This window comes from Macaca mulatta, chromosome 20 (genome assembly GCF_049350105.2).
Source record: "Macaca mulatta isolate MMU2019108-1 chromosome 20, T2T-MMU8v2.0, whole genome shotgun sequence".
Lineage (NCBI taxonomy): Eukaryota > Metazoa > Chordata > Mammalia > Primates > Cercopithecidae > Macaca > Macaca mulatta.
In genome coordinates, this window is record NC_133425.1 from 69,011,445 (window position 1) to 69,025,815 (window position 14,371).

The 14,371-nt window shown below is 44.9% G+C and overlaps 1 protein-coding gene across 1 annotated transcript in view; it reads left to right on the forward strand.

Annotated features, from left to right (window-relative positions):
* Window positions 1-14,371, forward strand: part of HYDIN (HYDIN axonemal central pair apparatus protein) — a 469,694-nt gene that overhangs the window by 437,718 nt on the left and 17,605 nt on the right. The window contains exons 80-85 of the mRNA XM_077984568.1: window positions 1,656-1,814; window positions 4,543-4,820; window positions 5,626-5,845; window positions 8,989-9,201; window positions 10,722-10,885; window positions 11,767-11,917. Of these exons, the coding sequence (XP_077840694.1) occupies window positions 1,656-1,814; window positions 4,543-4,820; window positions 5,626-5,845; window positions 8,989-9,201; window positions 10,722-10,885; window positions 11,767-11,917 (1,185 nt within the window). The remainder of the gene's footprint in view (window positions 1-1,655; window positions 1,815-4,542; window positions 4,821-5,625; window positions 5,846-8,988; window positions 9,202-10,721; window positions 10,886-11,766; window positions 11,918-14,371) is intronic.

The following is a 14,371-nucleotide window of genomic DNA, read 5'->3' on the forward strand; positions in this document are numbered from 1 at the left end:
ATCAGACTCACTGAGTCATAGATCTTATTCAATACCATACTTTACTGTATCAAAGGAGACAGGTAATCACAGACACTAGAGAAATATTCTTTTTCTTGGAGAAATTTGAGACTTTCAGACTCAGTACCCCAAGTATATCCTTTTCCTTCTGCATCAGTGCATGTTTGTTTTCAGGTTTAATAAATAACGTTTTTAAGCAATGTACACAGACATGTGTTTCAGTGATGGAACATCTTTCCTTAACACCGCATTGATTAGCATTCTCCAGCCAGCCACAGATCCCTGGATATTTGGTTCAAGGCATTCCTTTTACCCAGGCACTCTGGATAGAAAGGGAATGGTCATATTCTGCTGCTCATTCATTTCCTTCTCATATCTAGTAAACATGTAAGGTGCTTGTCTGGTGGGATTATCTGTATTGTAATAGAAGGTTTTGCAAGACTGAAATCTTTCCAAGACTTTCAAGAATGCATAGCATATTTCGGCAACCAGGGGAGGGATGTATTCCCAGCAGCCTTCCCATCAAGCCATAGGAGCAACAGGACATTGCCAACTCATGTGTCTAGACCCAAGCCAGAGACAAGGTCTCTTCTGATGCCATTGATTCATTCATTTGCCTATTGGTCTTTCACTTGTTTATTTAGCACCCATTATGTATTGGATATTTTGGGAAGATGCAGAAGTGACTTACACATGTTCTTAGACATCCAAGAGCTCATGACTAGTGGGAGAGACTCTCTTGCCTTTTTAAACAAAATGGAAACATGTGGCTGGGTTTAAAGATAGTTGAGTGGAGGGGTGCAGTTTAGTGACTGACCACATGACAGTAACCAGGGGGTGCTGCCCATTGTGGGTCAGGGCCATTCTGCAGAGCAGGCTCAGCCTGGCCTTGGCCTGACCCAGGCACCATTTTAATCAGTGTCTTACCTAAGGACTTGGAAGCATAACTACTTTTCTCTGCCTCTATTGCTGCTGTTCTAATCCAACAACCATCATCTCTCCCTCCTGCTTTCTTTCTTGCCCTCTTCAAGCCCATTCTCCATAAAGGAGCCAGAGCTCTCTCACAAACACTCCATACTTCACTGACTTCCCATTGCTCCCAGAATGAAGCCCCGTCTCCCACTTCTCACTCAGCAATGGCCTACAAGGCCTTGCAAGACCTGACCACCTCTCTAAAGTTGTCTTCTCAGGTCCTAGCTCCCAGCCTCAGGCCTTGACTGGGCCACTCCCTCTGGCTCAGGGCCTGGCCACAGGTTGTCTCCCTGCCTTAGGTTGTTCCCCAATTCCACACTCACTCTGGCTGAAATTGACTAGCTCATACCTTTCTTTAGCTCTCAATGTACACATGCCATCTTCAGAAAGGCCCCCTGAGCCCCCTAGTCTAGTTTCAGCCCCCCGTAATATGCTCTCAAGGTGCCCTGAGATTTTCCTACGTATATTTTAACCCAGTTGTACTTGTATAATTGTGTGATGAGTAGTTCAGTGGGTACTTTAGGCACTTAAATGCTTATTGAGCAGGGAAATGCCCACCCAATATGAAGAAGTGAGGGCACAGAAAGAGAAGGAACCACCCTTGCCTCACCAGAGAAGACATATAATGTTTATTTTTCTCTTTAACTAATGAACTCTTCTTCCTACTCTTTCTTGTCCTACAGATTTTAGTCCTAGATCCACCCAACAGGATTGTGAAGTTGGGAGCTGTCCTACCAGGGCAGGTTGTGAAAAGAACAGTTTCCATCATGAACAACAGCCTGGCCCAGCTCACATTTAACCAGTCCATTCTGTTCTCAATTCCAGAACTCCAGGAACCCAAGGTTGGTGCTCAGAGGGGCTCCTAGGGGCCCCTTCATGCTCCCTGATGATGAGGATGGCCATGCTGGCAACACAAGCAGCTCACATTTCTTGTGCATCTGTAACATGCCAGACCATTCTAAGAGCCTTCCCTGTGCTCCGTCTGTTCATTTTCACAAAAACAGTATAGGGCTTTACACGGTGCACTAGTCCCATACTGTTTTTGTGAAAATGAACATTATTTTCATTTTGCATTTTCATTTCGTTTTCCATGTCATTCATTGTCATTTGTTTATTTACATCTCCATTGTGTAGACAGGCCAGTTCTCTATTTTTGTTCATTTCAGGTGTTTCTCCTTAAGCCTTTGTGTGCATCCATGACTCTGTGCTTAAGATACATTCCTACACTGGGCTCAGTGGCTCACACCTGTAATCCCAACACTTTGGAAGGCCAAGGCAGGTGGATCACAAGGTCAGGAGTCCAAGACTAGCCTGGCCAAGATAGTGAAACCCTGTCTCTACTAAAAATACAAAAAATTAGCCAGGCATGGTGATGGGTGCCTGTAATTCCAGCTATTCGGGAGGCTGAGACGGAGAACTGCTCGAACCCAGGAGGCGGAAGTTGCAGTGAGCTGAGATCACACCATGGCACTTCAGCCTGGACAACAGAGCAAGACTCCATCTCAAAAAGAAAGAAAAAAAAAAAAATATATACACACACACACACACACACACACACACACACACACACACACACACACACATATATATATATATATATATATATATTCCCCCCCCACACACACACACACACCTTCCTGGAAGTGGACTTATTGTGTCAAAAGGGAAAGTGTGTTTCAATATGCATGGCCAGTCTGCTCCCTGAAAGATTATCTCACTTTGCACAGCCACCAGCAGTGAGAGAAAAGCATGTTTATTGTCAAGTCTACTTCCTCAAGTTCCCTGAACATAGAAGCTACCAGTCCTGGCTGCTAGCTACTCATCTTACAGTCATTAGTCTTTGCATGACCCTTGGAAATGCACCAGATATGTTTGATTCCAAGACCAGACTGCATCCATTCCTTCATGCAGTTCATTCTTACACTTACTCAGTAATACATGCTAGGTGTTAGGAATAAAAGGTGAATATGACATAGACCTTGGTCTGGTGGAGATCTCAGTCCTTGAGGGTCACAGACATATAAATAGCCCCAGGGCAGCACAGAATCTACAGAGGCAGAGTGTGAATCAGGATCAGGGCTGCTCAGAGGAGGGTTTGGGGGATGACAGAAGGCTTCCCGTGGAGAGGGGCCTGTACTGAACTTTACAGTGTGAAGAGGTGTCCCTCGACAGGTTAGGAAGGGGCGTTCCTCGTGGGCAAAGGTATATACACTTGAAAACTAGATAGAACTCCATATGGAAAGAGCACTGTGGGCCATCTGGGGATTGCAGGGTACAGAGAAACTGGCTGTGAGAGGCCAGCCAAGGTAAGAGACCCTGTGGGCGTCTCATTCCAGTACCCCATGTTCCCTACTTTGCCATCCGGGCAAGATGGGGAAGACTTGTTGCTTCTCTTTCCTTAGTAATCCAAATTAAAGTCCTTGGTTCCAGCATGTCAGGGTCCCTAATAGTTTGACCATACCAAGTCTGCCTCTTCAGCAGGTCAGATTAAAGCTGCCAGAGTGCCCCATGCTGGCGCCAACACCCTGAGGCTAGCTTCCCACATCATGTTGGAGAAGTCTCTAAGGTGACTTTCCTGTCACAGCTCCGCAGCCCATCATCTCACTCCCTGCTGCCACCGTCCACTCACTGGTGACTGCTCAGTCCTCTGTACCAAAGAGAGCTTCCGGATGAAAAGGGAATTGACCTCCTTAAAGCTGACTTGGATTTGATTTTTACCAGAACTAGAGGGAAGAGAAAGCTGAACAAATTCGTACAGTGGTCCTTGATTTTAGAATACATGAGTCACCTGGGGAGCTTTTGAATATGCAGATTCCAGGCCCCCCCACCCCCTGCCCTGACCAGAGACTGTGATTCAGTTGGTCTGGGGCAGGATCCAGGAATCTGCTGTTTTTTGTTGTTTTTTTTTTTTGCTTTTTTTTTTTGTTTGTTTGAGTTGGAGTTTCACTTTGTCGCCCAGGCTGGAGTGCAATGGTGCGATCTCAGCTCACTGCAATCTCCACCTCCCGGGTTCAAGCAATTCTCCTGCCTCAGCCTCCTGAGTAGCTGGGATTACAGGCATGCACCACAAAGCCCGGCTAATTTTTGTATTTTTAGAAGAGATGGGTTTTCGCCATGTTGGCCAGGCTGTTGTCGAGCTCCTGACCTCAAGTGATCCACCCGCCTTGGCCTCCCAAAGTGCTGGGATTAGAGGCATGAGCCACGGCACCCAGCCAGAATCTGCATTTTAACAACCACACAGGGAAACTGAGGCAGGGAATACTCCTTGAGAAATGCCAGAGCTCTAAGTGTTTCTTATTTCCCATTACTATTTCCTTTATCAGGGAGGAGGAAGAAAGAAGGAAATGCACAAAGTAAGTTAGGAAAGAGTCAGGAAAGGGAAATGATATTAATCTTCAACATAGAGTAAGTCGCAGAAAGTTTAAGTAATTTACCAAAGCATACACAGCTGATGGGAGAGCAGGAGCGAGATCTGACCCCTGTTCCAATCCCAGCAGCAAGACCTCTGGGAACTAAAGCCTTAGGGGCCTCCCACCCTCAGCTGCTGACTCTGGGTGCTGTTTTATTCAGGTCCTCACCTTGGTGCCCTTCCACAACATCACACTGAAGCCCAGAGAAGTCTGCAAACTGGAAGTCAGCTTTGCCCCGAAGAAGCGTGTCCCTCCCTTCTCTGAGGAAGTGTTCATGGAATGCATGGGGCTCCTGCGCCCCCTCTTCCTCCTTAGCGGCTGCTGCCAGGCCCTGGAGATCTTGCTGGACCAGGAACATATTCCCTTCGGACCTGTGGTGTATCAGACACAAGCCACGCGTCGCATCCTCATGTTGAACACAGGCGACGTGGGTGCAAGGTAGGGGAGCGGTGCCTCCCACCCGAAGGCTGCAGCAGAGGCCCCTGTCCCTATACCTGCCCTGGACTTGTTCTGTAAGAGCAGTCGCTTTTTACTTCTGTCCTCTCCCTTCTACATCCCCCTGCTTCCCTCAAGATGTGACAGCAGTGGCCTCACTGGGGTGATTGCTGCTACTATGATTACTACAATTGAGATAACAGAAGATATTTTCTCAATGCCTGTTTCATGCCTTGACATGGCACACGTCATAATCCAACTACGGTTCTATGAGACCAAGGCTGCTACCAACGCATTTCACAGATAAGCGAGGGCCCAACCACAGAGGGGCCATGGGATACCAGTGCCACCCAGAACAGAGGCAACTCTCACAGGAAGGGATTGTCGCCACCATCCAGGATCTGAACCAAGAGGCAGGGCAGGGGACAGTTAAGGCCACAGTCCCAGAAGGGTTTCTGTTCTAGCCCAGCCACTTCCTAGCTGTGTGACCTTAAGTACGCAACACATGTGTATGCGTGTTGATACCTATGTTCCCTGATGTGTCACTCGTGGATAATAAGATGCAGCCACTTCCTGCCCTTGGCTCAGCTCTGCAAGGGAGTGAAGTCCACCTACCCAGGGAGTGACCTTGACCCACCTTCCCCAGTGCTTCTGCTCTGTCCGGCAGATATTTCTCCTCCGAGGTCTAGGATAGACTCAGGGAGATGAACCTCACAGCCCAGGCAGAGTTTCTTGTTCTCAGTAGCATTGAGGACACCCTTACAACATCCATAAACTCTCTTTCTTGTCTTCTTTTGTCTTGGAAAAGGTTTAAATGGGACGTCAAAAAATTTGAGCCTAATTTCTCCATTAGCCCAGAAGAAGGCTATATTACCTCAGGCATGGAGGTTTCTTTCGAAGTGACCTACCATCCCACCGAGATGGGAAAGGAGAGCCTTTGTAAAAACATTCTCTGCTTCATCCAGGGAGGCAGTCCTCTGAGCCTAACCCTGTCTGGAGTCTGCGTGGGACCACCTTCAATAAAAGAGGTTAGTAGGTGCTGCCCGGGGTGGCCCCATGGCAGGAGTGACCCCAGCAAGTGAACTCAGCTGGGCCTCCTTCAAACATGCAGGCCTGCCCCCTCCCTCCACGAGGCCTGCGAATACATCGTTTCCACTGCTGGAATATTCATTCTCCCCTCTTCATTTGGTTTATTCCTTTCCATTCTTCAGCTCTCATCTGAAGCATTACATTCTCTAGGAAGCCTGCTTTGACATCACTGGCTAGGTCAAATTCCAAGATCTATGAGTAAAGCATTAACACCTTTCTCCTTTTCTGTGGTTTTAAAACAAAAGGCCTTGGTATATCCCTCTGCTAGCCTTGTTACTGGACACCTAACTGAACCGTCTGCTGTGTTACCTGGCAACACTGCTTATGGGAGAAATGAGACCCAATCTCCCTGTCTGTAATTTTGTTAAACAATGTTATATGAATGGAAACATACAGTATGCTATCAACTTGTATTTATAAGTCTCAGCAGGAACATACACTTTCATTTCTCTTGGATAAAGACCCAGTTGTGGAATGGCTGGGTCATGTGATAGGCAGATGTTTACCTTGGTAAGAAACTGCCAAACTGTTTTCCAAAGCAGTCGTGTCCTTTTGCAATGCCACCAGCAATGTCTGACATCCCCACTTACTTCACATCCTTGTCAACAGTTGATAGTCAGTTTTTTAAATTTCAGCTATCCTAATTGGTATGTAGGGTCTCTCATGGAGGCTTTATTTTCCTAATGACTAATGATGTTAAGCAACTTTTCTAGCACTTATTTGCCAGCCCTGTATTATCTTAGTTGAAGTGTCTGTTCAAATCTTCTGTTTATTTTTAATTAGGTCATTGGTCTTCTTATTAAAGTTTCGAGAGCTCTTTGTATACTCCGAACATAAGTTTTGTGTTTAGGTCTTCAGTCTATTCGGAGTTAATTTCTATATATAGTGTGAGATACGGATCAAAAAAAATTTTGTGCATGGATATCCAATTGTTCCAGTACCACTTGTTGAAAGACTCTTTTCTCTCCTGAATTGCCTTGGCACCTTTGTCATTGATTGTAAATGACAATTGATCATATATATGTGGGTTCTGTTCTCATCCATTGATCTATTTGACCATCTTTATGCCAATACCACACTGTTCACATTGTTAAATTCAATGGCCAGTTCTTTCTTGAACTATGGGGAGCATTTGACACCATAAACCCGTTCCTCCTCCTGCAAACACTTCCTTCACTTGGCTCCAGCACACCACTCTCTCCTGGGTTTCTTCCTACTCACCGGCTTCTCCTTCTCATCTTCTGTTTGTTTTTTGTTTTTGTTTTTCTGAGACAGAGTCTCACTCTGTTGCCCGCGCTGGAGTGCAGTGGCATGATCTCGGCTCACTGCAACCTCTGCCTCCCAGGCTCAAGTGATTCTCCTGCCTCAGCTCCTAAGTAACTGGAATTATGGGCCACCACCACCACACCTAGCTAATTTTGGTATTCTTAGTAGAGACAGGGTTTTGCCATGTTGGCCAGGTTGGTCTCAAACTCCTGACCTCAGGCGATCCACTCACCTTGGCCTCCCAAAGTGCTGGGATTACAGGCATGAGCCACCAAGCCTGGCCTTCTGATTTTTCTTAACATTGGAGTTTGTCAGTCAAGAGCTAGTCCTTAGATTCTTTCTTTCTTCTACATACAATCATTTCTTGTTGATTTTAGCCAGTTTCTTGGCCTTAAAAAAAAACACTGTTAGGCTGGACACAGTAGCTCGTGCCTATAATCCCAGCACTTTGGGAGGCCGAGGCAGGAGCATCACTTGAGCCCAGGAGTTCACGACCAGCCTGGGCAACATAGTGAGACCCCCACCTCTACAAAACAACAACAGTAACGACAAGAATGAAATTGCTATACTGATAACTCCCAAATCTTTATCTCCAGCCTGGACTCTTCCCTTGAACCCCAGATTTGTAAATTCTACTTCCTGCTTGACTCATAGGCATCTCAAATTTAACATGTATGAAACCTGAGTTCCTGATCTCTCCCTGAAACCTGCCTCTCCCACAGTCAACCCCACATCAGTGAAGAGCATCTCCATTCTGCTCATTGCTCAGACTAAAAACTTGGGTGTCATTCTTGAACCTTCTTCCACTTACACCCAAGATACCATACAGCAGTAAATGTTATTGGCTCTTCCAAGTACAACTGGAATATACCCACTTTCCACCATCCCCAGTGCTACCAGTGCCACCCAAGCCACTGTCGACCCCCATCTGGCCTATTGCAAGTGTCTTCTAGTTCGTCTCTCTTCCTCTGTCCCTTCTAAGCATCTAGAGCCATTCTGTTAGAGCATAGATCAGATCAGGTCACTCTACTCAAAACACTCGTAAGTCCTCCTTTTTCAATTTAAAAAAAAAGTCTCTACCATGACTCCAAGGCCCTGTGCGCTGTCCCCTGTCACTTTATCTCCCCCTCACTCACTTCACATTTGCCACACTGGCCTTCTTGCCTTTTGTCAAAACCAGGAGCTTTGTAGATAAACATTCAACAAATGGAAATGTAAAACAAATTGTGGAACTCTCATTCAGTGAAATATTGGGCAGTTATTAAAAATAATTATCACAAAGACCACATAGTTAAGGCCACAAAGGCCGCATTTTATATATACACATAACTTTGCCAGTTACACTCAGGCTGACTCAGGCTCTTCCCCAGGTCTCCCCTGCTTCATCCTTCTTGGTCTCTAATCAAATACATATGCTCGGTTAGGCCCTTCCTGATCACACTGTGTAAAAACTCCAACCCACTCCCAATCTGGCACCCCCTCTGCTTTGTCTTTCCCTTGGCACTTATTTCTATCCTGCACGCTCTGCCTTCCACTTGTGTGTCTGCCTCCCTGCACTGGAATCTCAGCTCAAGGGCAGAGATTTTTGTTATTTCGTTCATTGCTACATCTCCACCACCAAGAACAGTGCCTAGCACATAGACGGTACCCATAAGTAGGTGTTGAGTGAATGAAAGAAAAAGAAACGGACCCATTGAAACTCATGATGGGAAGCACTGTTAAAGTCAGTCTTCCCCAGCACACATTCTGTACCTCTGGCCCTGGAGACAGACCAGGGGGAAGTGCCATGGAAGATGAGGTGCCTGCTTTCTTCCAGGTGGTGAATTTCACGTGCCAGGTGCGCTCCAAGCACACGCAGACCATTCTGCTGTCAAACCGCACCAACCAGACCTGGAATCTGCACCCCATCTTTGAGGGCGAGCACTGGGAGGGGCCTGAGTTCATCACCCTGGAAGCCCACCAGCAAAACAAGCCCTACGAGATCACCTACAGGCCCCGCACCATGAACTTGGAGAACCGCAAGCACCAGGTAGGCTGAGGTCCCCTGACCCCCACTGGTTTCCTGGCATAGTTGAAGGTGGCACTGTGTGAATGAGGTTAAAAGACACTTTGGGGCCAGGCACGGTGTCTCATGCCTGTAATCCCAGCACTTTGGGAGGCTGAGGAGGGTGGATTGCCTGAGGTCAGGAGTTCAAGACCAGCCTGGCCAACATGGGGAAACCCCGTCTCTACTAAAAATACAAAAATTAGCCAGGCATGGTGGCATACAACTGTAATCCCAGCTACTTGGAAGGCTGAGGCAGGAGAATCGCTTGAACCCAGGAGTCAGAGGTTGCAGTGAGTCAAGATCGTACCACTGCACTCTAGCCTGGGCAACAGAGTGAGACTCTGTCTCAAAAAAAAAAAAAAGAAAAAAAGACATTTTGGAAGCTGAGAGCTCAGAGAATGTTAGATAGGGAGCACCCAGATCATGTTGGAATAGTGAGGAATTGTGCAGATTATCAAGTTTTGGCTTCCTTTTTTCTTTTTCTTTTTCTTTTTTTTTTTTATGTAGAGGGGATTCTCGTAGAGCCAGGGGCTTAGTTCTGAAATGGGGTCCAGACCAAGCATCAGGTAATTAATGTTTCGCTTAATTGCATAAATAACGTAATGGTGACTGTAACAAAACGAAAAAAAGAAAAGTGGCCATAATCTTCCACCCTATTAAAAAAATGAACTTTTTTCTTCTATCTTCACTACCAATCCTTATTCAGATACAGCCATAACTGTCATCATCACATACCAAATTACACATTCAGTTTGCTTTCACTTTACAGTATAGCACTAGCATTTTTCTTTTTTTTTTTTTTTTTTTTTTTTTTTTGAGATGGAGTCTCGCTCTGTCGCCCAGGCTGGAGTGCAGTGGCTGGATCTCAGCTCACTGCAAGCTCCGCCTCCCGGGTTTATGCCATTCTCCCGCCTCAGCCTCCCGAGTAGCTGGGACTACAGGCGCCTGCCACCTCGCCCGGCTAGTTTTTTGTATTTTTTTTTTAGTAGAGACGGGGTTTCACTGTGTTAGCCAGGATGGTCTCGATCTCCTGACCTCGTGATCCGCCCGTCTCGGCCTCCCAAAGTGCTGGGATTACAGGCGTGAGCCACCGCGCCCGGCCGCATTTTTCTATTTAACTATGTGGTCTTTGTGATAATTATTTTTAATAACTGCCCAATATTTCACTGAATGAGAGTTCCACAATTTGTTTTACATTTCCATTTGTTGAATGTTTATCTACAAATTTTCATCAACATTATAACTGGTTGTTATATATACACATAACTTTTTTCTTGGGAGGGATTTTTCTTCGGTAAGCTCTCTGGGGTGGGATTCCTAGCTCAGATACATATGAACATTTTTCTATCTCCTGAAATATATCACCAAGATGCCTTCCAAAGTATTATGTTTCTTTCCAGGGCCTCCATTATCCTCCAAATAATCCTCGGTCTCTACATGCCTGATAGGTACCTAATAAAGAATGCTATGTGTCATTCTGATCACATCCTTCTTCTCCTTAGGGCACCCTCTTCTTCCCCCTCCCAGATGGGACTGGCTGGCTGTATGCTCTACATGGGACTTCCGAGCTCCCCAAAGCTGTAGCCAGTATCTACCGTGAAGTGCCATGTAAGACCCCCTACACTGAACTTCTGCCGATCACCAACTGGCTGAACAAGCCCCAGAGGTAAGGGGATGGGATTAGGGGTCTGGGTGGGGAGACGGAAGGAGGACTTTCACCATCTAGCCCAGTCCTTCCCCTACTTAGGGCCTCTAGAGGATGTTGAGGGGCTCGAGGAGTCAGAGACAGAGTTCCCTGATGTGACCAGGCATTTCCTGAACACTAAGCCTCTAGCGAGATTCTTTTTCTGTGCTGTTAGTTACTTGTAAGTCTCCTAGAACAATGCCTGGCACGAAATAAGCATTCGATAAATGTTAGCTGTTTTTATCATAATGATAATCATCACTGTTATTACTGAGTGTTCTGTCTTATCACCTAAGCCACTGGCCAGAGAAGCAAGTCCTTGGATCTTGTCCCTACAGTAGGAACAGAGTGGAAATCAGGCACCAGGAGAGCTCAAGGCCAACAAGCATGGTCCCCTTCTTTTACAGAGAAGGAACTCAAGTCTGGGAGACGAGGCACAGTGTACTGAAGGCTTCCTGCTTAGCATAGTGGGTAAAGGCCTGACCTAAATTTGAATCCTGGTTCTGCCAGTAACCAGTCATCTTATCTTCCTTCTCTTGGAGCATCTTATCTTCCTTCTCTTATCTTCCTTCTCTTGGCCTCTATTTAGTGACATGGAGATGACAGTGATATGTATTAATACCTCCTACGGATACTGCAAGGATTAATGCCTGTAACACACAGGCCACTCACTCAGTCCCTGGCACATAATAGGTGGCCAGTAAATGGCAGTTCCCATTATTGTTAGTGACAGGGTGAAGACTAGAACCCTGGACCCATGCAATTCCCATAAAATCAAGAGTACAGCTGGCACTTTTCCTTCTTTCCTTTGGGTTAATGATCTCATTTCGTCTCCCGTCTTGTATTCTCCTATGCTGCCCCAGATTCCGGGTCATCGTGGAAATACTGAAACCAGAGAAGCCGGACCTAAGCATCACTATGAAGGGCCTTGATTACATTGATGTACTGTCTGGCTCTAAGAAGGACTACAAGCTGAACTTCTTTTCCCACAAGGAGGGAACGTACACCGCAAAGGTATCTACATGGCAAAGGCACCACCCTGGAACTCAGGAGGTTTGACCCTGAGTTTGATCCTGGTGTTAGCAAGTAAAGATGGCCACCCATACTCACTGCTCCAAGACATCACAGGGTCTCTCATTCATGAGTTGTTTCACCTCATCCATTCAGTGGTTTAAGGAGTATCTATGGAGCACATATGCCATGTACTATACTGATTGCTGGTAACACGTCAGTGAGCTGAACAGGCACAATCTCTGTTCTCACAGAACACACAGTCTAGCAGAGAGAGATGGGCATTACTCAAACAATTGCACTGTGGATGTATAATTACAAAATGAGGTAAGTGTTTTGAAGAAAAGGAGCATGTGTGGATCTGTAGCTCATGGGAGAGGCCAGGATTGGAGATAACATTTGGGAATTTTTCATTTGTAGATAGTATTTGGAGCTATGATGTGGGATGGAATCACCAGGGGAAACATTTTAAAGTTAAAAAACAAAAACAAAAAAAAGAAAGTATCTAGGAACACACACAGAGAGAGAGAGAGAGAGAGAGAGAGAGAGAGAGAGAGAGAGGATACTGGCAAAATGCATCCAGCAGTGTAAGATCTCCTTTTCTACAGTAACTGAGTAGGCTGCTCCAATCACATCTAATCAGATCAGCATTCACAGACAGACAAGATTTTAAGGGAACCTCAAAATCAAGAAATCATGAAACATCTAAAAAAATGTTACCATAAAATAGAAACACCTGGCCGGGCACGGTGGCTCAAGTCTGTAATCCCAGCACTTTGGGAGGCCGAGACAGGTGGATCACGAGGTCAGGAGATCGAGACCATCCTGGCTACCACAGTGAAACCCCGTCTCTACTAAAAAATACAAAAAACTAGCCGGGTGAGTTGGTGGGCGCCTGTAGTCCCAGCTACTCGGGAGGCTGAGGCAGGAGAATGGCGTAAACCCGGGAGGTGGAGCTTGCAGTGAGCTGAGCTCCGGCCACTGCACTCCAGCCCAGGTGACAAAGCGAGACTCCGTCTCAAAAAAAAAAAAAATAGAAACACCTACTCAATAAATCAGAACCTCTGAAAAGAATGAGTTATTAAAGCAAACAGAAAACTTTAAGTGAATATTATTTATATCCCCAAAGGGAGAAAATCATACTCATGAAATAAGGATAAGCTATTGTCACAAAGAATCAATTAGAGACTCTAGAAATGAAAAATAGAATATTTAGAAAACCATACAGGAGGGATGAACTTTATAATGGGAATTACTAATAAGCCAGAAGATGGAGCTCAGTAATATCACCAGATATTACTAGCCCTTGAGGACAAAGAAATGGAACAAAATGAAATAATAACAAGCACCAGCAAGGATGTGGAGGAACTGGGACCCTCATAAACTGCTGGTGGAAGTATAACATGGTGCAGCTGCCCTGGAAAAGAGTCTGGCGCTTCCTCAAATGGTTAAACAGAGTTACCGTATGATTCACCAATTTAACTCCTAGGTAATACCCTAGAGAAATGAAAATATATGTGCACACAAAAATCTGTACACAAATATTCATAGCAGCATTATTTATAATAGCCAAAAAGTAGAGACAACCCAAATTTTTGTGAACTGGTAAGTGTATAAACAGAGTGGAATTTGGCAATAAAAAAATGAAAATAAAATATTGATACCTGCTATAAAACGTTATGCTAAGTGAAAGAAGCCAGTAGCAAATATATGATTTGAAATGTAAGTGAATGTATGATTTGAAATGTAAGTGAATGTATGCTTTGAAATATAAGTGAATGTATGATTTGAAATGTAAGTAAATGTGTGATTTGAAATGTAAGTGAATGTATGCTTTGAAATGTAGGTGAAAGAAGCCATTCACATATTGTGTGACTCCAGGTAGATGAAATATGAAGAATAAGCAAATCTACAGAAATAGAACGTCAATTCGTGGTACTGAGGGCTGGAGGGGATGGGTTGGGGAAAAGGGGAGTGATTTAATGGCTCTAGGGTTTTAGGGATTATGAAAATGTTCTAAAGTTTATTGTGGTGATGGCTATGCTGCCTTGTGAATATACTACAAACCACTAAATAGAACACTTTAAATGAGAGTTTGTATGGTATGTGAGTTATATCTGAATAAAGCTGTTTCAAAAAAAAGAATGAAAGGAAGTATGAGACAATGTATAAATCAAGAAGCTCTAATATATGTAATAGGAGCTCCTGAAAGAGAAACAAGATACTAGAGGGAAGAAAATATTCAACAAAATAACTGAAGAAATATTTCCAGGGCTTTTTAAGAAGATCGAGTCTTCTAATTGAATGGGTCCATCAAGTTGCCAAACAGGATGAATGAAAAAATACTCACATCTAAATACATTAGAGCAAAGTTTCAGAAAACCGGGATGAAAGAGAAAGTCCTAAATGATTCTAGAGGAAATAAAAGGAACTAATAATCATGGTAACATGAGACTT